The sequence below is a fragment of the Elephas maximus genome, chromosome 1, assembly GCF_024166365.1.
Source record: "Elephas maximus indicus isolate mEleMax1 chromosome 1, mEleMax1 primary haplotype, whole genome shotgun sequence".
NCBI classification, from domain to species: Eukaryota; Metazoa; Chordata; class Mammalia; order Proboscidea; family Elephantidae; genus Elephas; species Elephas maximus.
Genome location: NC_064819.1, coordinates 15,797,191 through 15,821,100, shown reverse-complemented (window position 1 = coordinate 15,821,100; position 23,910 = coordinate 15,797,191). Strand labels below are relative to the sequence as shown.

The 23,910-nt window shown below is 42.9% G+C and overlaps 1 protein-coding gene across 1 annotated transcript; it reads right to left on the bottom strand.

Moving 5' to 3' along the window:
- Positions 1 to 6,574: 6,574 nt before the first annotated feature.
- UMPS (uridine monophosphate synthetase) lies at positions 6,575 to 18,189 on the bottom strand. Its single transcript, XM_049878741.1, has 6 exons — positions 17,988 to 18,189; positions 16,324 to 16,477; positions 13,192 to 13,863; positions 11,590 to 11,765; positions 10,466 to 10,580; positions 6,575 to 7,221 (listed from the first exon to the last, which is right to left on the bottom strand). The coding sequence occupies exons 1-6, from the start codon at positions 18,141 to 18,143 to the stop codon at positions 7,052 to 7,054; spliced, it is 1,443 nt and encodes a 480-aa protein (XP_049734698.1). The 5' UTR covers positions 18,144 to 18,189; the 3' UTR covers positions 6,575 to 7,051.
- Between the last annotated feature and the right edge of the window lie 5,721 nt (positions 18,190 to 23,910).

Here is a 23,910-nt window from a genome sequence, read left to right as displayed (position 1 = left end):
ATTCTGAGTCATGGTGACCCTCTGGGGGAATCTCTGTGCCTTCAAGCTTGCCTGGGCCCCTCTACAAAAACAAGGTACAGATCTCCTCTGCCTTCAGTTCCCCAAACTTATTTTGGGTGTCAATTTTTCCTTCTTCCTTCTTCCCCGGGGTTCAGCCTCAGGGTGTGAGAGCCTGCCCCTTGATCTCTTAAAATCCTTGACTCTTGTTCCTCTCTCCACTCTGTGTATGGGGGGGGGGGGCTGTTTGCCCCCAGGTGGGAAGGCAAGAAGGCTAGGCAAATGTTCTTCCCAACCAGTTGTACGCCAGAACCTTGGACCTTCTGACCTCCCTTTCCTGAGGCATGAAGGCCAAGTATGAACTTGGAAGGACTACCGTGTAAACAAAGGGATTGCAGGGGATAAAAAAATCACTTGATAATTTATACAAAGACAGGATATAAACTTTAAAGGCCCTATGAGCTAAGGAAAAAAAAAAAAGGTACCTCACAAAATAAAAATAGCTTTTAATAAAACATTAATTATAAACGTAAAGAACTGAGTCCTGTGTTTTGCCAAGCCTTTATGTTTTTAGTATCAGACTCCTTCAAAAAGCATTGTTTTGGTATCCTTGCTTCCCTGGTGCTGTTAGCATTGCACTTAGTCTGCTGACTGCATGCCGAGCAGTGATCACCCTACACCCAGTAAGGGGCAGAGGCAGCAAACTGCAGTCCATGCAGTTACTCACTGTCACTTTCAATGATACTGGGCTCAACTGGGTTGAAATGCAGTCTTCATGCAAGATCCAAGCAGCTGTTTCTTTTAGAGATCACTGAGAGCAGGCCAGAGCTGGGGAAGCTGATGGTTAAATGTATTAGTTAGCATCACTGCTCTCCAAGTCCTTGGCTTCCCCACTACTGATACCACCCCCCTCCAAAGCAGACGATACCCCGTGTCTGCCCTCTTCTTCGGAGATCCTGGGAGAGCCTGTGGCTGCACAGACACTTCCAGGGCCTGCCTGTGTGCTGGTTTCAGCAACTGTTTTGTTGGTTAACTTTGCCCTCCCTGCCTTTAGACGGTTCCAGGGGCTACTTTAGGGCGCTTTTCCTATAGACTCCTATCAGCCTGAAGCGAGGTATGAAGAACTGGGACAGGCCTTTGTGGGACGGGCTGGCTGTGACTAATCAGACCTCTTTACTACTCTGAGTCTACACTCGTAAAGCTCCAAATAAAGCGAGCTAAGCCAAGTGGTTCCGTAGGTTCCCTCAGCACTAAAAACCTCTTGTGTTCTACAAAATGCCAAGTATTGGAGAAGGCTGGTGGATAGAGCTCTCACTTCATCCCCTATATTCTTACAGCTAGTTCTCCATTCTATTACCTGTTATGTGCTGTTGAGACTGACTCAGAACGACCCTATAGGGTAAAGGAGAACTGACCCATAAGGTTTCTAAGGCTGTAATCTTCAGAGAAGCAGAATGCCACATCTTTCTCCTGTGGAGTGACTGATGGGTTGGCACAGCCCACCTTTCGGTTAGCAACTGAGTGTGTAACCACTGCACCGCCATTATCTATGTTGTTATTGCTGTTGTTGTTAGGTGCCGTCGAGTTGGTTCCAACTCATAGCGACCCTATGCACAACAGAATGAAACACTGCCCGGTCCTGCACCATCCTTACAATTGTTATGCTTGAGCTCACTGTTGCAGCCACTGTGTCAATCCACCTTGTTGAGGGTCTTCCTCTTTTCCAATGACCCTGTACTCTGCCAAGCATGATGTCCTTCTCCAGGGACTGTTACCTCCTGACAACATGTCCAAAGTATGTAAGACGCAGTCTCACCATCCTTGCCTCTAAGGAGCATTCTGGCCGCACTTTGTCCAAGACAGATTTGTTCGTTCTTTTGGCAGTCCACGGTATATTCAATATTCTTCGCCAACACCACAATTCAAAGGCATCAACTCTTCTTTGGTCTTTCTTATTCATTGTCTAGCTTTCACATGCATATGATATGATTGAAAATACCACGGCTTGGGTCAGGCCCACCTTAGCCTTCAGGGTGACATCTTTGCTCTTCAACACTTTGAAGAGGTACTTTGCAGCAGATTTACCCAATGCAATGCATCTTGATTTCTTGACTGCTGCTTCCATGGCTGTTGATTGTGGATCCAAGTAAAATGAAATCCTTGACAACTTCAATCTTTTCTCCATTTATCATGATGTTGCTCACTGGTCCAGTTGTGACGATTTTTGTTTTCTTTATGTTGAGGTGCAATCCATACTGAAGGCTGTGGTCTTTGATCTTCATTAGTAAGTGCTTCAAGTCCTCTTCACTTTTCGCGAGCAAGGTTGTGTATTCTGCATAACGCAGGTTGTTAGTGAGTCTTCCTCCAATCCTGATGCCCTGTTCTTCATATAGCCCAGCTTTGCGTATTATTTGTTCGGCATACAGATTAAATAGGTATGGTGAAAGAAATACAACCCTGACGCACACCTTTCCTGACTTTAAACCAATCAGTATCCCCTTGTTCTGTCCAAACAACTGCCTCTTGATCTATGTAAAGGTTTCTCATGAGCACAATTAAGTGTTCTGGAATTCCCATTCTTCGCAGTGTTATCCACAGTTTGTTATGATCCACACAGCTGAATGCCTTTGCATAGTCAATAAAACACAAGTAAACATCCTTCTGGTATTCTCTGCTTTCAGCCAAGATCCATCTGACATTAGCAATGATATCCTCGGTTCCATGTCCTCTTCTGAAACCGGCCTGAATTTCTGGCAGTTCCCTGTCAATATACTGCTGCTGCCATTTTTCAATGATCTTCAGCAAAATTTTGCTTGCGTGTGATATTAATGATATTGTTCTATAATTTCCACATTCGGTTGGATCACCTTTCTTGGAAATAGGCATAAATATGGATCTCTTCCAGTCAGTTGGCCAGGAAGCTGTCTTCCGTATTTCTTGGCATAGACGAGTGAGCACCTCCAGCACTGCATCTGTTTGTTATTCCATCAATTCCTGGAGCCTTGTTTTTCGCCAATGCCTTCAGAGCAGCTTGGACTTCTTCCTTCAGTACCATCGGTTCCTGATCATATGCTACCTCTTGAAACGGTTGAATATCGACTAATTCTTTTTGGTATAATGACTCTGTGTATTCCTTCCATCTTCTTTGGATGCTTCCTGCGTCATTTAATATTTTCCCCATGGAATCCCCATTATCTATACTCTTAGCTATATTCTGAGCACCCTGTGCAGACTGGTCCTGTGTTCCCCACCAGGACCAGGGGCTGTAATGCCCACCATTCATGCCCCCTAAATCTTCCTTGATTGTGTGCGAGGCTAAACTTTTTAATGCCTCCGAAATACTTCCATTCTGAAGAACAATATGCTCATAGCCCCTGAGATAGCCCAAGTTCTTCTCTGAATCAATTTGTGCTCCAGAATTTTGTGACTCCTGCAAATGTGGAAAATTTCTTAAGACTGTCTGGGATTTTGTTTAGGTAAGAGGCCTGCAGCATCGATGGCAATGGTAGCAGTGCCAGAGTTCACTCGCAGGAAACATCAAAATCACCTGGACTACCCACTGAAATGCAGATTTCCAGGCATTGCCCCAAATCTGCGGGAGGCAGAATCTCTGCCATCTGCACCCTAAATAAGTGGCAGGGGCCAGGTGGGTTTTTGAGGCTTATGATCCTGGAGATGGCAGGGAGAGGAAGGAAGCAAGCAAGCAAGGAGGGGCTTGAACCTGTTCAGTCAGGTTCAAACACCTGCTGAGAATTTGCATTTCTAACAAGTCCCAGGCAATGCTAATGATGCTGGTTAGGGACCAACTCTGAGAACCACTAGTGGCCCAGTGGGTCTCAAAATTTATTATATATAAGAATCACCTGGGGATCTTGTTAAACTGTAGATTCTGATTCAGTATATCTGGGGTGGAAAGGGAAACCCTGGTGGTGTAGTGGTTAGGAGCTATGGCTGCTAACCAAAAGGTCAGCAGTTTGAATCCACCAGGTGCTCCTTGGAAACCCTATGGAGCAGTTCTACTCTGTCCTATAGGGTCACTGTAAGTCGAAATCAACTGGCCAACAATGGGGTTTTTCTTTATGGGGTGGAAATGCAAATTCTCAGCAGGGGTTCAAACCAGAACTAACAGGGACATAAGGGAGGGACAGTGGAAGAACAAGAGTAGGTGACCCTCAGCAGCAGGGAGGCAGACCCCAAGACTGTCTCATTGCAGGGACAAGAATGTGACTCTCCAGGGCAGAGGGTCTCCTAAGTACACTCCCCGAATCAGCAACAAAATCCCCTGGGAACTTGCTGAAATGACAATCTCAGCTCCATTCCAGACTTACCCAGAGGCAGAACAGTCCTGGGACCCAGCAATCTGTGTACAGGTCCTCTAGGTGACTCAGACCCACACTAACGTGAGAACCACTAACTGAGGAAGCAAGTCGATTAAGTGGAGACTTAGCCTCCGGACATCACCCTGAAGGTCTGGCTGCCACAGGCAGAGACTTTGAAGACACCCCGAAAACAATCTCCGTATTTTCAACGAGAAAACCCTTTTCTTCATAACTTCTACTTCCTTGGAGTTGCCTCGAGGGCCATGCCCTTTCCCTCCATACTTTTGTGGTGCTATGGATCCCCACCAGGTGACTGGGTGGGACTGTGTAAACAGGTAATTGTGGCCTACCAAGGGGACTGGTCAGGTTTGCCATCCTGCTGGGCTTGAAATGAGCCATCCCAGAGGTGAGAGGATTCCAGCACCAACAAGGAAGAGGCAGAATCAAGCCGAGCACATCCTTTGGACCTGGGATCTGTGTTTAGAGCCTCCTAGACCCAGGAGACAGAGAGCCGTACACCAAAGACGGCAACACAGCGAGAAGCAGCGGCAGAAGCAGCAGAAGCAGGAGACTGGCAGGAGACACCGGCAGGAGACGGCCTAGTGAGCTTCCCCAAGCCACGGAGCGAGAAAGCTAAGTGCCTTTAGTCTGGGCTTACTGGCAGAGTGGGGTGTCTCTGAGCACTTATTGGCAGAGCTAAAAGAACTTTGTTAACATTTGCCTGAGCAGGGCATAGGACAAGGGCCAGAGACGCGTGGCTGCAAGCACAGCCGAGAAGAGGCTGTCCTGATGGAAGAACTACATCCTGGGCATTCCTGAACCTGAACCATAACCTGCTAATTCCCTAATAAGCCCCATTAATTGGCGAGTACTGTGAGTTGTGTGGCCATTGCAATGAATTACTGAACCCAACAGAGAAGTAGAGAGCGCCGTGGGAGGGACGGCTGGTGTCAGAATTGGTAAAGATGGCAGAGAGAGGAAGCATGTCTGACCTCAGCCTCATAGGAATCAGCCTTGGGCTGTCGATCTTGATTCTCCTTCCCCATTGTGAAATCGGGAGGTCAGACACTGCCTCCACACCATTTTTACACCTTATTCCTTGACAGGAAATGCTGCTGGCATAGTGGTTAAGTGCTACTGCCGCTAACCAAACGGTCCGTAGTTTGAATCCACCAGGCGCTCCTTGGAAACTCTATGGGGCAGCTCTACTCTGTCCTATAGGCTCTCTATGAGTTGGAATCAACTCGACGGTAACAGGTTTGGTTTTTTTTTTTTATTCCTTGATAATTTGTCCTTTTCCACAGAGGGGGTTTCTCTGGAGGTGCAATGCTGGGGACCTGAAGCCCAAACCAAACTTTAGACTTTCTATTCAGGAGGCATTGCAGTAACGAGTGAAATCCCAAGCTCGGCCACGAGGGAAGAGAGTGCAGCAGTTAGGGATGGAAACAGCTGACCCTGTGGGTCCTCTGACCTGTCCACAGCTGCTGCCGGTGAGGTGAGATCCTTCAAACTAACCGCTGCCCTGCTCCTGCTCGCACGGGGCCTGGATGTGCAGAGTGGGGCCATTACAAACTGTCAGCTGAGCCCACACCCTTAGCTCCCCTCCCTCCAAGATGATCCTGAATAGACCAAAGAAACATACAAATGGGGGAAATCTGTAATAATATGGGAAAGCAGAGAGGGGCCAGCAATCCGGAGACTTGGAGACATTTCTGAGAGAAAGTGCATTTAGCACTAGATAGGACTGCCTAACTGGTTGTGCCAGATGCGTGAAGGTGGGGCCCTAAGAAAAGATGCTGGATGTCCCCAATCGCACCAGAGCAGAAACCAGAAACCACTAGCCTTCATTGCTAGTGAAGGCTCTGTTAACACTGGGACAATTACATGGAATTCTCAGCAAACCCCAAACGGAACCTTGGAACCCCTGACGCTGCTCTGTCTTTTAAATAAATTAAGGAGCAGCGCGTCCATTTGTAATCCAGGTAGAGAAAAAGGGAGCTAGGACTGTTTCATAAGCCTCAACTGCTGCCTAGAAATGAGTCAAAACACCTTTCCTGCTGACAAGAGAGCCAAATATGAGCGTTAGGGACCTGGCTAGTCATTGTCCCCTTTCCCCTCCCTGCTCCCTTTGGTGAGTGAGAAATGGCAGTTCTGGGAAGCAGGACCATTTGGGTACGTGGACTATCACTGTAAACAGAAGGAGGAGGAGAGCAGTTAATATTTAGATATTACTTGGGCATCGCATTAGACAAGAGAATAAAGGACACAAGACATAGTTTCAGCTTTTTGATGTCCTAAATTTTATCTCAGGGCAATTAAAATAAAAAAGGAGCCTGATCTAGAGGAAGGAGGCATGTGGAAGACCCTGGGACAGACAGGACTGTGGCTGCCTAACAAACATCAGTCTCAATAAAGGAGCTTGAAAATCAATGTACAACAGTAACAGTCCGGTATTACAAACCATCCACTGTTTCCTTAAGACCATGTTAACTCCAAACAATGTCATGAAATGATATGTGCATTGTTTAATAAGAAACTAATGTGCTCTGTAAACTTGGACCTAAAGCACAATAAAAGTTAGCATTCAAATTATTAAAGTGTTAACTCCAGAAGTCATTGACAGGAGCCAGACCCATGGATGAAGCCAAGCAGTATTAAAGGCGGCTAATTTCAAGCTGGTGAAGTGCAGGAGGCTCAGTATCTTCAAAGCCTTCACAACAATGCATCCAAGGCACTCACATACCAAGTCTGCTCAAATAAGCCTCCCAAGCGGCTTTTCTGTACAGCTCAGCTGCTTCCAGACGGTCAGCCGCCGTTAAAATGCCTCGGCCCACGATGATGATATCAGAACCTCCTTTGCCGACAACTTCTTGTGGGCTGCTGTACTGTTGGCCAAGGTTATCCCCTGCAGTAACACAAAAACTACTTTTTAACATAAAACTCAGAAACCATGACTTATCTGAAAGTGTCTTTTCTTGTAGTAGTTAGATACCGTCAAGTCAGTTCTGACTCATAGCAACCCTATGTACAATGGAACAAAACACTGCCCAGTCCTGCACCATCCCCACAACTGCTGCCTCTTTGAGCCCACTCTTGCAGCCACTGTGCCAACCCATCTTGTTGAGAGTCTTAACCAGCTCTAAATAAGACTACGCTACTGCTTTTCATTCTCCTTCAGCACAGCGAGTGAGCAAAAGCAGGAGGTGAACAGCAGGGTTTCAAACCAGTCTGTTTCGGTGCAACCCTTGCTGAGAATTTTCCTTTCCACCCCAGATATACTGAATCGGAATCTATATTTTAACAAGATCGCCAGGTGATTTTTAAGTATACATATGGTTCACCTGGGGATCTTGTTAAAATGTAGATTCTGAGTCAGTACACCTGGGGTAGAACCAAAAAGAACCAGTTCAAAGTCCTGGTGAAGAGACTCTCTGGCAAGACCAGAAGACCCCCACGGCTGAAAAAGACGCTAATCAACATCATTTTAAATTTCTCATTTTAGAGCACTTACAGCTTAACAGGAAACCCTGGTGGCGTACGGGCCAAGAGCTACGGCTGCTAACCAAAAGGTCAGACTTTTCAATCCACCAGGCGCTCCTTGGAAGCTCTGTGGGGCAGTTCTGCTCTGTCCTATAGGGTTGCTATGAGTTGGAACTGACTGGATGGCAACTGGTTTTTCTTTTTTAAATAGCTTAACAACAACAAAAAGCAAAGAGGTAAATCTTTTATGTTGCCAAGAAAGGTTCAATACAAAAACTGAACAAACAAAATAAAATTCGACCTCACAACTGGAGAAAATTTTACTATATGTCTTGGAGTCACCCCGACTCACTGTTAGAAAAGTCCTCACAAGGCATCTCACCTGACCAGCACCACCAACACTGAGCCCCTCTGCCATAGCCCCACCTGAATGGTCACAGACTATGTGCAAGCCCCAGTTCTTATTTTTCTTTTTCATTCTTTTTAAATTCGTTGTTCTAGAAGTATTCTGTTAAACGGTCTATTATCTTTCAAATCCAAGATGCTTTAAATACAATATACAGCCATAAAAGCTGTTATGGATTGAACTGTGTCCCCCCAAGACCCCCAAAATACCTGTGCCTATGCCTGTGTTGGGGTTGCTATGAGTTTGAACCTACTCCAGGGCACCTAACAGTAACATGCCTGTGGTTATAATCCCATTTAAGAATGGGCTGTCTTTGTTACGTTAATAAGGCAGTTAGTGTAGGATGTGTCTCGAGTCAAACTCTTACAAGGTGTAAAAGATTAAGCAAGTGGAGAAGAGAAAGATAGATGCCACACCACATGGAGATCTCCAAGGAAACAGAAGGCAAAGAGACAAGGACCTTCCTCCAGAGCTAACAGAGAGGGAAGCCTTCTCCTAGAGCCAAGCACCCTGATTTCAGACTTCTAGCCTCCTAAATTGTGAGAAAATAAATGTTTGTTAAAGCCACCCACTTGTGGTGTTTCTGTTACAGCAGCACTAGATATATAAGACAAAAGCCTAAATCCTAACTATACTATCTAGTCAAAGAACTTGGTTTGGGGGGGGTGGGGATGGGCGGGGCTTACAAACTTTAACAGTTGATATGCTTACTGTGCCAAGACACTGTTAAGTGCTTTACACACATTTTCTCACTCAATCCTCTCAACAATGGATATTCACTAGTTCTAGAATTTTAAGGTTCAAAAAGAAAACTAAGATTTAACCAAACTCATACCCTTCGTGATATTATAAACCCCAATCACTACGGTCTCCTGGTTTACCTTCCCAGTCTCAGAAGCATTAACTCTTCCATCTGACCCTACACAGCGTATTATCCATTCCTTCAACACCTGCACATTATTTACAGAACATTTATGAAGCATGGGGTCTGTGCAGAGGGCTACATAGTTCTTCAGAAAGAGCTCTCTTCCTCAAGGAGCTTATGGTCTAGTAGAATATTCCGGAAATACTCTACATGAGCAGCAGGTACAAGGATGTTTACAAATTATAAACTGTCTATGTGCATCACCAAAACAGTTAAACACAAGATAGCCCAGTCCTAAGTAGAAAACACTGTGCTAAAAGGCACGAAGTAGCTCTAGCTGTGGAAACATACAGCAGGAACCTACTTTGCACATGTATAAAACAGTCCCAAACCCTCCCCGAGCATGCTGGAGGACATGCAAAGCCACAGGTCTGGGAGGACACATATCCCCCCAGTTATGTGATCATCTCTGGACCGGCAAGTGGAACCAGGGGAAAGAACAGTGTGAAGAGAGATGGGTATGAGCTAAGACTGTACAATCTACTTTCTCCTAACATTTTTAAAGGTGCCTTTTGAATTTTTCAATGGTAAACACAGAACACTAGGGCTGTCAACCTGACAAATTCCACTGAGGGATAATAAGCATAGCTATCAGTTTAGGCAGTTTTGCAAACTGAGAAGCCTAAAGTTCACAGTCCCGACTGCCAACTTCTTAAGAAGTAAGAGACGGAAAGCGGGATAGAGTAAAGTCGTGTAACTGTGACGACAACCCTTGTACAACCACCAATGCAGGAAAAACAAACTACGTTCAGGTCATTATTTCTTCCCCATTCAAAACCGAAGCAGCTTTACTGAGGCCCATGTCATGAGTAAACTGGCACTGCTTCTGAGCTACTGCCACTGCTGCGGTGCGACGGTTCGTCTGTGTGGCCTTTGCTGCCATGGTCTTGTGACTCCCACCCAAGTCGGCTGGGCGGGACTGCACAAATAAGGTGATTATGGCTTGGGAAACAGGACCGAGCCACACCAGAGTGTCACAGCAGACATCAGCACATCAAAGGCCCTGCGAAGTCTGGTGACAATGAGACGACTTTTAACTTTGCTTAGTCTTGAGCACAGAGCACCTTTTTCGGCAGCATGTTCAGAATACCAGTTGTGAAAGGCTAACCTATCAATTCTCTGGGCCTATTCAGCTTTCTAAACTTTCATCCTAAAATGAGACCACAAGCTGTTTTCCAATCTAGGTTGGTATCACAAGGCCAAAGGGCTCATTCATCAGAGCGCCACACCGAGAAGCCTCTCTTTAGCGCCTTTATATAGCATGTAAAACTTTATTTTGCCCTTGCTGACTCAAGTAAGAAACACTTTAGAAGAATTATAACCAACAAATGAATTTACCTCCTGCTTCTAATTGAACTCCTGGAGTCAAGTGAAGGAATTCTGGTTCCATGCTTACTCGGGTGCCAGAAATAAAACCCACCACAAATTCCGAATGCTCTTCAGCCATTCTAACCTAATGGAATGTAACGGCACAGATTACAGAACAGTGGTTAATCACACCGAATACTAAGTCTATAAGCAAACAAGCTACGCAACATTAACTAGCTAGAAATGTTGCTGTTTTATAAGTGTCTTTTCTCATTCCACATTATGTGCGAACTCACTGTATCTGAAACAGGTCATCTTAGAAACAAACTTACAGCCTCGCTTCGTTAAGACCTCAGATGGCCTTTTCCTACCCCACCTCCCGATTAACCACGCCCTTAAAACGTTCCGAATCCTCTACTACCGCAACTGAATTCGAGGTGCCGCACGCTTACTTATCTGTAATGACGCCTGGCGACCCACCTCTTTCTGAGGATTTGAGGTGAGTACTCTCGTGTTGCTGAGTCGGAGTCAACTCCATGGCAATGGGTTTGGTGGGTTTTTTTTGGTTTACTCTAGAATACATTATAATGCATGAAACTACATTCAAGACTTCCTGCCTTACTTACACAGGGAACTGCGTATCCAAGGACAGCCAACAGATAAAAACCAGCTGTTTTCAAGAGCTACAGGGATCTCTTTCACCTCTCCCACTTTCCCTCTTCTTTAGCACTTTGTCTCCTCAATTTCTGTACCATTATCTCACGTTCAGAAAGTTCCTCTGGAAGGTCTGCCTGGTGTTCTGATTTGGCCTTCCTGAGACTCCTATTGTTCCCTTCTTGCCACCAAGGACTATCATCTACAAACAAGCGGTATCTTGTCCTTCAGCCAGGTTAAGTAGATGTTTTCTTTGACTAAATATGTGTGTCTCAGAGTTTCTCTCTTAGAGAGTGATTCAAATTCTTTAGTGTCCGCTACAATATATAAAACGCTATCAATTATCAGGGAACTCTAGCCTCCTAGTAGTAATATGCTGTCACACTAACAACGGATTCTTTTGGGTGGAGGTTCTATAGACTTTACATGAAGACACTTCCCTCCCCTGTTAACACGCAGCCTAGCAGCCCTGGCCTTCTCTCACCCAGTCTGCCACTCACCGCTGCTTCAGTGTAGCTCCCAGTGGCTAAGGAGCCAGCTGAGCTCATTTCGGCAATGAGCAGGCATCCCCGATGCAAAGGCAGGCCCACTTCCCTCAGGCCTTTCACGACTCCTGGGCCTGGCACCACATGAGCATTTACCAGATCTGCCCAGGAAGCTATTTTAAAGATACCACCTAAGAAGGAAAAGAAATTTGCTCATTTTCAAACAAAAACATATGACATTTTGCACAACCAACCACCTACAATATGATATACTTGTCCAGAATATGTTAATGAATAGCCTAACACTTGAAGAACTTTAGTGATCAGCAGACCTATGCTTCTATCTGTGAAAAATCTATCTGTTCACCTGGTGGCTAAAGAGAGAACAATCAGAAAAAAAACGTGAAAGCGCTGTACTTGGTTTATCAGCAGTACCAACAAGACTTTTTCCTTGTGGGCTGCAGCCTGTGACCTCCTATAAAACCTCATGCAACTAGAAATGGACTCCAGTGAGAATGAGCATTTGAGATCGAAGACATCAACATTCTGACATTCCCCTGAAGACGACAAATTTTCATTCTGCCAGGATTTCTCAACAACTTTATTTCTCAGTGCTCACACTGGTTCCTTCAACTCCTTAGCTCTTCAAATTCCAACAGGGGACTGTATTCATTCTAAAAGCTGACAGCAATCACCTTAACCAAAAACTATATCCAAACCTGAAGTATGTATGATTTTTATGTCAGTCGATAAGCTAAGTAATGTGATGATGGTAGGACATCTTAAGCACATGAAGAACGTCACTTACACACAAATCTATCCTAAAAAAACAGCTTAAAACTACGTATGCATTACTTAAACAAAGAAAAATAAGTTATTTCAACAGATAAATGTTAAACATCATCATAGGATGTTTAAGGTTAAGTGAAAAAAGCATTCTGTGTGTGTAAAAATGTATATATAATCACATCTGTGCAAAAACAGACGCTTCTACAGAAGAATGGTAAACTAAGCATTTTTTCCAACCAACATACGATCTACCCTGAGTCCTTATTTGACACGAGAAAAAATTTATTTTTTTGTGGGGGGGGGGGAGGAAAGATGTATATCAAAAAATCTTTTCCTGCTTAATATGTATCTTATCATTTGATACTGATTTTCCCTTGTTCCTGTATCTTAAAAGATTCAGAACTCACGGTGTTCTGCCAGGGCCAACACTGTCATTGTGGCCTGCCCAGAATCTACGACCCCTTCTTCTGGTGCCAAACCAAAAACCACAAGGATACTACCTCTCCCCATTCCAGAAGTTTCAGCAGAGTTAATAACCTCACATTTCCAGGGATGGGGCACAAAACCCATGCCAGCTAATGAAGTGGAATGGTTTGGGAGGAGTACACGGAGTGCGCCTACCTGAGAAAAGTCAACAAAGAAAGCAGAGCTGAGAGATGGAGAAAAAGCAAGTCCAGAAGACATCACTGGCACTCCTGGATCCAGCCATGCTTGAAAGTCTGTTCCACAGCTGGACTTTCAGGTAAGCGAGCCAAGGCACTTCCTTTTTGTTTCAGCCAGTTTAAGCTGGGTTTCTGATTCTCGCAGATTCCTGAATATTACACTTACCTTCATACTGCCTTTTTACTGTGTTTCCAATATCTGCAAATTTCCGGTCTTCAAATATTAAGAACTCGTGACGTTTTGCCAGGGCTGTCAACTCCTTCATTATATCCAGAGTAAAACCATCCAAAATATCTACGTGAGTCTTAATCATGCAGATGCTGGGTCCTAAAGCGTCTGCTAGCTGCAACAGCTCTCTGGCCTCTGAGACATCAGCGGACAGACAGAGATTGGTCTCCTTCTTCTGCATAAGCCTGAAAAGCTTCGAGGCAACTCTGGGGACTCCAGGCAGCTCTGACCGTGCACCAAAGCTGAGTTCTCTGGGTGCTTTCTTTACAGAGGGCAGAGAACCATTAGGATTAGCAGCCACAAAAACATTCTCCTGAATAAATCTCTTCACTCTCCCAACCATCTCAGCATCGATTTTTTCCTGCTGCTCAAGAATCTCCAGCATTTTGGACAATGTGAACACGGAGTGGAGACGAATTCCGTGCGTCGCCAACATCTCCCTGCCTCCCTGCTCTCTGTCCAGCAGCACTATGGCATCCGTGACTTTCAAGCCCTCCTTCTGAAGAACCTCAACAGTTTCCAAAATGCTAGATCCACTGGTGACAACATCTTCAATAATTAAACAAGTCTCTCCTGGATTAATGGCACCTTCTACAAGACGCTTCGTACCTACAAAAGAAAAAAAATTCTGTTGGTTCCTATTAAAAAAATATGTATTTTTAATATTTAAATATATAAATGTGTTTTATGTAAATACGTAATGCATATTAGTATAAAATATATATTGATATGCCCACTCAAGATTTTTCTCGCATTATAAATTTGGCATGTACTTATGAAGGGATGGGTGATCTAAATCTTGTTTGATAATCTATTTTGGAGCTACTTTATCTTTATTTATGATCTTCAACGTGCCACGATCACTATTTTGTTTAGTGTCTCTGTATCCCAGAATTATCAAGGTTACATATACAGAGTATTTACAGTAAAACTAGCAAATTGTATTGCAATGCAAATAAACACCATTTACTGTGTTTTATCATCAAATTTTCAAATATGGGTTTGTTTTTTTTTTAAAGCAAGATCACCTAGAGCAAGGGAAAAGTTATGAAACATCAGAGTAACTCACCACCATCAATGAAATCATTCCTTTTTCCATCAACAAGATCAGCCAAACAATTGGCTTTTTAAAGATCTCAGTTCAGGAGGAAAAATACCCAGCAACCATTGAGACCCACCACTACAACGTGACAAATCGTTTAAAGTAATGTGACTAAATATACTTCCCCACCTCGACCTGCATTACAGACCAAAACTTTTTCAGATAATCTACAAAGTATAAATACTCAGGCTGTGGACTTCATGCTCATTTTTTTTATAGGCTCATTTTTGAAAAATATATTTTCCCCTATCAAATTTATTTTGCAACAGAAATAGAACTGGTGGGCATTTTGCCTTCTTTTTGAGCTTTACCACAGATATCACCCACCTTTGACCCTTCTCATTTCTTTTTTAATCCCCTTCTTACTCTAGAATTGCCAAGTTTAACCAAATCAGCCTGAATTCTAACACAAGAATGTAAGTATGTATACCCAAAACCCACTGCCATCAAGTCGATTCTGACTCATAGTGACCCTATAGGACAGAGTAGAGCTGCCCCTTAGAGTTTCCAAGGAGCGCCTGGCGGATTCAAACTGCCAACCTTCTGGTTAGCAGCCGTAGCATTTAACCACTGTGCCACCAGGGTTTCCAAGTATATATAGGTATATTTGAAAACTGAATGATTTTACTCTAGACACATTTTTTAAGACATACAAAAAGGAAATATAAATAATAGTTTCCTTATGGGCAGGAATTCACGTAGATAATGAATTCTGTTAGCTCAAAAAAATCTAACGCTGTCTTCAAGCAACAACCACTCAACTGTTTTTTCTTTTTATTAATCGTGGACAATTTTAAACAAACAAAAGTAGTCAAAATACATAACATTCAGAAATACAGCACCTTACCTCTTAGCAAGGTATACCTGCTGCTGTCAAGTTGATTCTGATTCATAGGGCTTCCAAGGACAACCAATCTTACTTCATCTACACCCCTACTCCCTCCCTTCCCTTATAATTTTTAGAAGCATATCCCAAATATATGATTTAATCATAAAAAATTTGAGAATGCACCTATAAAAGATGACTCTTCTAAAAAAATGTAACAACGCATTATCACACTAACAGCAAAAACTCTATTAATTCCTTAATATTGTCCAACATGCAGTTAGTTCCAATATTTTTAGACTGATTTAGTTTTATAAAAGCCCACATGCGTAAAACACCCAGCTGATAACCTACTGCCCATGAATCCATAAGAAATATGTAGAATTCCTTATGGTGCTGTGAGTAATTTTATTCATATCACTCTTCATGCAGTTTAAGTATAAATATACTGGGAAAATACGTGTTCCTAGAAGAAATTCTGCTGTTGAGGGAACAACTAGTAAAAATATTGGGGTTTCATAGATACGGTGAAAAAACACATATTATACCCCTCAAAAAAAAAAAACGAAAAGCCAAACCCCTTGCTGTCAAGTTGATTCCAACTCACAGCAACCCTAAAGGACAGAGCAGAACTGCCCCACAGGGTTGCCAAAGAGTACCTGGTAGATTCGAACTGCCGACCTTTTGGTTAGCAGCCGCAGCAGTCCTCTCAAAAGGAGCCCTGGTGGCGCAGTGTTTACGCATCCAGTTTCTAACCAAAAGGCCAGCAGTTGAACTCACCAGCAGCTCAGTGGGAGAAAGATGTGGCTATCTATCTGCTTTGGCTATCAGCTTTGGAAACCCTACGGGGCAGCTCTACACTGGAGCCGGTGCTGCTCTACAAGGACGCTAAGAGTTGGAATCTACTGGACACCAGTGGGTTAAGCCCTCTCAAAGCACTTCTTTTCATTACCTACAGAATACAAAGCATTTTGCCCCCAGGAAGTTAAAAGGAAAAAAGAATTTGAACAAATTCCACAGAAGATAACAAGCTAAAGGGTTCATGAGAAATAGTCAAGATAACTTTATAAAACATCATTGCCAGGAAGGAGAAAAAAAGTCTGACAGTATCAACTTATCGTTTATGTTATTTTTATTTTACCATAATCCTTTGTTTCCTTCCTTCGAATAAGCATTGGAATTTGGTTGGTGGAACAGATAACTGTAGCCATTGGCAAAGCTGTGTAAGGCACTCCACACACAGTGTCAAAATTGATCTGGGCATTTTGGGCAGTTTGGAATAAAATCTCTGCAACCTGTAAAAAAAAAAAAAGAGCACGTAAGATATCTGTTATTACAACTGTTTTATATAGTATTTAAAGTATTAGGAGAAACAAAAGAATATTAGACAGAGTAATGTTCCAGTAGGGGGTAGTCCTACACCTGATAGGACAACTACAAATGTCTTTTTAAAGTACCTTCTCCTTAAATCACAGTTGACAAATGTAAACATACAAACAGGAAAATGACCCTACTCGGTTAGACTCCAAGTTTTCACTGAGGGCAACATAAGATGTGTTGGAGAAGAACATGATAATAAAGAGTAAGGACATCCTAGTTTCCCACAGTAATACTAACCTATTATATATACCCTGAGTAGCTAAACCTTTCTATAAATCTGCTAGTTATGTTTTCTGCTAGAAAGGTGTCTTAAGTTTCATAAGAACAGAGCCTATTGTATAAAGTATTATTTTAGTCTCCTTTTTCACATAAACCTATAAAAACCCACTGTTATGGAGTCAATTCCGACTCAAAGCAACCCTATAGGTCAGAGTAGAACTGGTCCACGGGGTTTCCAAGGAGCGGCTGGTGGATTTGAACTGTTGAGCTTTTTGGTTAGCAGCTGAGTCCTTAACCACAGCGCCACCAGAGCTCCTTTGTGAACTAGACCAGGGGTCTTCAAAATTTGGTCCTGTACTTCTAGACATCTGAAAATTTATGAATTTTTTTAAGTTGCAAAGAATATAATTTCTAGAGTACAGAAAACATTTATACATTATCCTAGAACTGTTACAGATCGCTGCTTTGAGTAGACTCTGACTCCCGGTGACCTTATTTACAAGAGAACAAAACCATGCTTGGTGGTGCACCTTCCTGAGATCGCCAGCACACCTACGACTGCAGCTACTGTGGCAATCCACCTCACCAAAGGTCTTCTACGCTCTCCCTGGCCCTCTACTTCACCCAACATGATATATACCCCTCCAGCATTTGTTCCCTTCTGATAACGTGTCCAAAGCAAGCAAGTCAGACTATGTTCTGTTCTGATCCACAACGTTGTCAATGGCTAATTCCCAGAAGCAGATCGCCAGGCAATTCCTCCCCACCTGTCTAAGTCTGGAAGGTCTACGGAAACCTGCCCACCAGGAGTGAGCCGGTTGGTATTTGAAATACAGGTGGTACAGCTTCCAGCATCACGGCAATCCGCAAGCCACCACAATATATAACAAAATGTGGTGGGAGAGAACCGTTATACTGTTCTTTAAAAAGAATCCAAATGTTATAGTGATGCGATACCCGCCACTTCTGACTATGAAAGTCAGGAACTTTGTTTCCTGACCCTCGCAAAGCGCATGTCCACGCCGATCCGGTAACTATACACAAGAGCGAAATACCCCCCGGTCTCTGTGCTTCTGGAGCCTACTCCCCAGGCCGACAGTCGGGTCTGCCACCCTGCTGGGCTCTTTCGCTCTCATTCACAGCCCAATGCCTGGGACACCCTCGCCCCTTCCCCCCAGGTCTTGGTCCCCTTTCCTCGGCTGGCACCTGACTCAGAAGACGTGGTCGAGAAACGATGCCCCGCAGGTCGATGTAGACGGGGGAAGAGAGCCCACTTTTCAGCACGAAGTTCCCAAACTTGAAAGCCTGCACATCATACAGACCCATTACCAACTGCGCCAACGAGGCACCGGTGGCCGCCATGATGGCGCGCTCCCAGTTGAATCCGGAGTCCAACGCGCGCCTTGCGCCGACGCACTGGTGACGTCCCCCAGGAAGTCCCGCCTCTTCCGCCCGTTTTCCGGCGGCTTCGCGGGCTCCCTTCGCTGGCGCCCCGCCCCCAGGTGGGGGGAGTTGAGTGACAGCCGCCCACCGTTCTCCCTGGTTTGTGATTCTGCGATTTTCACTGGGTAGGGTCCCTGGAGTTTAATCGCAAGGCCTGCTCCCCAGTTGCCTCTGGGTGGATATCAACTCCTATTCCTTGACCTAACATATAGTTATTGGCCACTACTTTTCCAAATCGAATGTAAGTTCCTGAAGACAGGGACCTTTGCTCAATTCTTCTATTACCCTCATAGCATCTGGCACAGGATAATTTAACAGCAATTTGCACATAGAACTATTGAAGCGCTATCAGGTAGTTGTACATTACTCAGCCTGCCGGCACTAGGCCTGGATCTCTGGGGGAGGACGTTGTGTTTATTTCCGTCAGAGTATCTCAAATCTTTGGCCTGTGATTTTTTTTTTTTTTTTAGGTGTGCAGCAGATGTGAAGAAGAGAGGGGAGTCGAGGAAGATGAATTTATGGATATCAAGATAATCAGGAGGGTACTCTTTCTAACCAATCTGAATATCCAAGCATATTTGGTCTTGACAAATAAATCCCTTAAATTTGGAGAAATTTTCCATTACCTATAGAAGATTTTATAAAAAAAAAAAAAAAATTTTTTTTTTATAGAAGATACCACTTTAATCTACATGATTTTCATTCACCAAACGGACTCTGATTTCATTTCTCTACCGGTTTCCTTTTTTTGAAGAGATCGTGCTGAGCAGCCAATGTGAAGAGCCCATGCTTTTGACAGTTGTTTCTCATTGCAAATAATATGCAGTCAACTCTGGATGAAGTAGAAGGCAAACGTTAAAACGTTTTTGTCCGTGTTGACAAAGTGACTTCATCAGAACACTTACCTCTATCACTTTGGCTAATGGAAAAGTGGCCTATGAATCAGTTTCATTTGCCTTTGGGAGGCACAAGCTGACTCTTTTCAAGCCCGATTAAGGTCTGCATAGGCTAACCCAGACTCTTGGAGTCCACACTTCGGTGCATCGACTTTGGAGATTCAGCTCAAAGGACCTGCCAGCTTTCTAAGAACATTACTATGTGAAATACCAGAATGAAGTCAACAACACACCCAAGACTTCCTCAGCACTTTTGGATAGAGAAATGCCTTCGAATACTTCTGCAGGGTATAAAATTGTTGCTTGCTTTCTAAAATGCTGAGTAAAACGTTTTATAATAACGTGATATTTTCAGTTCCTGCATGTTTGGGGGAGGAGAGAAGAAAATTACTCTTTTCTTCAAAGGTTTTAATTAGGAAACAGAACAACAAACAAATAATGACCAGAAATAGTATCTTTAGTGTTGTATATTTATAGGAATGCATAACATGTGAGATGTAATTTTGTAGATTCATCCATAACTTATGACATTTACTGGAGAAATAACAAGACAGCAGGTCATCACTTTACAACATTACACATGAGTGATTTTGACTTACAAATAAAATATTTACAACCTACCTTTACAAAACGACATCATGTGCATACAAAATGAACAACTGCAGAAAAATTAAAAAATCATAAAACAACCAAAAAACCCAGAAGATACACTTAAGGCAGACCAGCAAGACACTGAAATAATTAAGGCTGTGGAATTCTTCTGCACCTTGAAAATATAGAGCTATTTATCAATACTGTGGAGTGATTTTAAATTGATCGTTACAAGCCCGATGGATGCATGTATTTATATGTATATGTGTAATGGTCCCTATGGGGATACTTGTCCACTTATGGATAAGGCCCTTTATCTATGGCCAGAGAAGCTCACCCCAACTCTCTGAAGACTTGCGGGGGGGTTGTCACTCAAAACCAATAGATGCCAATGCAGTTTGCAAACCAGCTAGTCATAATTCAAACATGAAGATACTTCTGACTCCAGGTAAACAGAATAAACTACTGATAGAACTGAGAGCCGCATTATAGTGTGTCAGGCTTTGTTAGTGTGGCTTTGTAGACTTCAGAAGACAGCAAATTAGTTCCTAAATGAGTAGATTTTGTCCCAACTCAAATCAACCCCAATGGTTTTCAATGCCCTAAATGGTTTTCCAGTGGAAAACCTGACCCATCTCGGCTGTCTGCAACTGGATATGAGCAATAACATATACATACGTATTATACACTATATACATGTACAGATGTACACATATCCATATTTTCCAACAGTTTGCACTTTGATTACTACCGTCTCTGAATGGGATCTCATTCTGAAGAATATGTTTAGTTTATTCAGTCTTCACATTCGTCCTACTCCTTATACTCGCCTTCCCCACAGAGTAGGCTGAAGTTTGGCAGAAACAGAAGTAAAAGCACCAGGGTCAAAAAATCAAACGGAGATGACAGTTATGGCTTCAGTTAGTAAGAGAGGATGTTGGTTTTGTCAACTTCCAATTCATAACCTCAGTTTCTGAGGTCACAGTTAACAGTCCCCATAATGGATTCATTTCTTGATACAAGTCAGGCATTGATGGAATTCCTATGTTAGCTATTCCTGAGTGAACAAATTAGCTTGGTGATATTAAGCCTCAGGAGTTGGAATTCCAAGAGTTGCTATTCGCACTTTTTCCACCACCCTCCCTTTTCTCAGCTATTCTCATTATTCCAAATAACAGTTGTTCAACTAAACCAAGGGATACACTTGAGCATTGGAATACAAACTAAGTCTGATCACATTATAGAATCTTCCAGCAAACAGGCTGACAGGAAAATACAATAGTCCATGAGCATGGATTTTAGGTTTTCTGTAAATGTCCCTTAAAGATGAAAAGTTGTCTTATAGAATGATTGCTTTATCCTCTCCTCTAGCTTCTATGTATATTGAAAACGAGGAAGAAATCCCTTTCATAGAAAATATGGTCTTACGATATTTCTATGTTCCACTATTTCTGAAAATTTCTCATATAAGTAACATTACCTATTAAAAATGTCTAGTGCTATGCACAGATTTCTGCCCCTTTTAACCCTCTAGAATTAATGAAAGAACCGAGAGTCTTACAGTTTTTAGGAAATAACATAGTAGCTTCCCTGTTGTTTCGGTGAAGCATATGTGAACTCTATCTCCCCCTCCCCCCCCCCCCCGGTTTAATCATTCATTTCCAAATGATCCCTAGATTTTAAATAATTAAGAAAATTTATAATGCTGTTTTACAAATAGCTCCACTGAAAGCTTACCTACTGTGTTTGCCTAACCCAGACTCCATAGAGATGCTACCCAGGAGAGAAAGGAATGAGGTCCACAATCCTCATCACCAGTCCAGGATAAATCATCGGCCCCCCTGAATAAATGGCGAGTTTGCACTTTTGCCCTACTACAAAGACCATTTATGTTGGAAACATTTCCTCCTATCAAATGCATGGGACAAAGTTTTAGTTAATACACAGAAATAACTACTCTCGTTTACAACATATTGGCTCCCTCATTCTCCAGAACCGAAATTTCCACGCTCTTCCAAATAGACAAGAAAAAGTAATGACTAACTCACAGGCAGTAAATCACTGAGGCTACGGGAAAGCACACAAGTTACTCCTGAAAGGCCTAAACCTCTAAAACAAAGATCCAAGGTTTTCCCTCCAAAAATCAACAGTTCAACTCACTTGGCATTTCATTTGTGCGGTTAATTTGCCTCTCATAATAGATGGCTGTGAGACTCTGAAGAAAGGCGTTGTGGTATCTATTTTCCTCTCACGTCTGCCCTCCCAGTGTGGCAATTTGCTGTTTGGGTTCTACTCTGTCAATTTTTCCCAGGTGTAAAGCCTGAGAAGAGAGAGTAGTGGTTGTTTTTGGGGGCATCTTAACTTTTCACGTCTGCCATAAGAAATATGGGGGAAAACAGTTATGTTGGTATGACTTCATCAGCTCTCCTAACCCTTTTCTGTAGACGAGCTTTTAAATGATCAAAATTACAGGCTAAGACCAAATAATAGACAACAAGCACCTCGTACCTCCAGTTTAAAGCCATTTACAGAATTTAAATCTCGTAAGTTTGCAAACAGTATCTAAAGATGTGAACATTGAAAATCTGAAATGTTCAAAGTTACCATCAATAAAATTCTCAGCATTGGCAGCGTGTAGCACTTAAAAAAAAGGATTTATAGACATCCCAACTAAGGTATTTTCCCAACATTCCTTTGAGATTAATGTCTTCCCCTCTTCCCCCCCAATTCCCATTTTACCAGTGGGGACAGTTGGGGCAGAAAAAACAGACTTTCTGTAAGAAAGGACGAATCAGGAATAGCTGAGGTTGAAACTCAAGAACTCCTGGCCTCACCCTATTCAAAATTTCCATTTAAAAGACATTATTTAAAAAAGGAATAAATGCTGAAAGATCAGTAAATCTAAATACAGTGAACTTCTTTGTCTCCCATCCTGCTCTCTGGAAAGGCACTACTATTTATAAAGGCTTTGTGAACCACAAAGCCCTGAAGCCAGCTTCTTCCTCTGCTTCCTCCACTCTCCCCTTAGATTGTTTGTGGCTGTGAGACCTGAAGGACACCTCCAACATTACCAATTTTTTTTTCTTAACTTTTCCCACATTTAGCTCTAAGTGGATATAAATCTACTTAATTTGGAAAAATGTTAAAGATGTAATAAATCATTGTACTTTTTATTAATATGGGTTGTCCCTGATCTTTTCCTTCTTTATACATCCCATCCTTACCCAAAATGAAACATAACAAAAAAAACTGTGCAATGAATATCAACGAAGCAAGAAACTTGTGCCTTTAACCAACATTTATTTTTCCTATTTCAACTGGAAATTTACTCCCTCGCAGCTGCTAACCAAAAAGGTTGGCAGTTCAAATCCACCAGCTGCTCCTTGGAAACCCTATGAGGCTGTTCTACGCTGTCCTATAGGGTCGCTATGTGTCAGAATTGACTTGATGGCAATGGTTTTTTTTCTTTTTTTTTGGTATTCCTAGATAAGTTTTTATTTCAAGAACTGCCATAAGTAGAGTAGAAATGGACTATTTTCTCCTCTCTCCAGTTCTTCCACCAGTTCTCAACCACCAAGTAATGAATATCTCTGTCCAGGGCAGGTAAAAGAGAGTGATCCCTGATCCTTCTACGCTTACTGGAATTGCCCACAGAGCAATCTAAACGTACATTTTCCACCCCCATCTTCTGGAATTCCTTGTTACTTCCAACTTGCCAAGGAGAATTCTTGAACCAAGACCACTACCCTATCACTGCTGGGAAGGACCAGGAGCTTTGCATACGGGAAGCCCGCCTATTCTCTTAAGTTATCAAACTATGTAAAATATATCTCCTTTCCCTTGGGGCCTCTATTAAGTTCCTTCTATTCTAACAATTCTATTTTGGCTTTAGTTAACAAAATCATAACAAAATCATGCTACCTCTTATTTCTTTGTCTCTCCTCTTCTTTCTTTGTATCTCCTCACTTTTCCCAACATGTGTTCTTAGGGGAGGGCATTCCATGGGACCTCACATCTGGATCATCCCAACTTTGATGTGAAAGCTTTAGCTCTAACATCTGGCCAACTGCACTCCCTGCAATGTTGTTTCAATAAAGCACTCCTGTCGCAGTCTATGTACCATTGTCCTAGCCTTGTGACTCTCAAGTAGAAACTCAGCTTGTCTCCCACGTGGTCATAAAAACTCAAGATGGCTCAGC

Excerpts from the sequence above, each read along its gene's own strand:
- UMPS (XM_049878741.1), bottom strand. The coding sequence starts at position 18,143 with ATGGCGGCCACCGGTGCCTCGTTGGCGCAGTTGGTAATGGGTCTGTAT. Across the intron at positions 16,478-17,987 it reads GACCACGTCTTCTGAGTCAG|GTTGCAGAGATTTTATTCCA; the intron begins GTGCCAGCCGAG and ends TTTTTTTTACAG. Across the intron at positions 10,581-11,589 it reads GGAGCTACACTGAAGCAGCG|GTTAGAATGGCTGAAGAGCA; the intron begins GTGAGTGGCAGA and ends ACATTCCATTAG.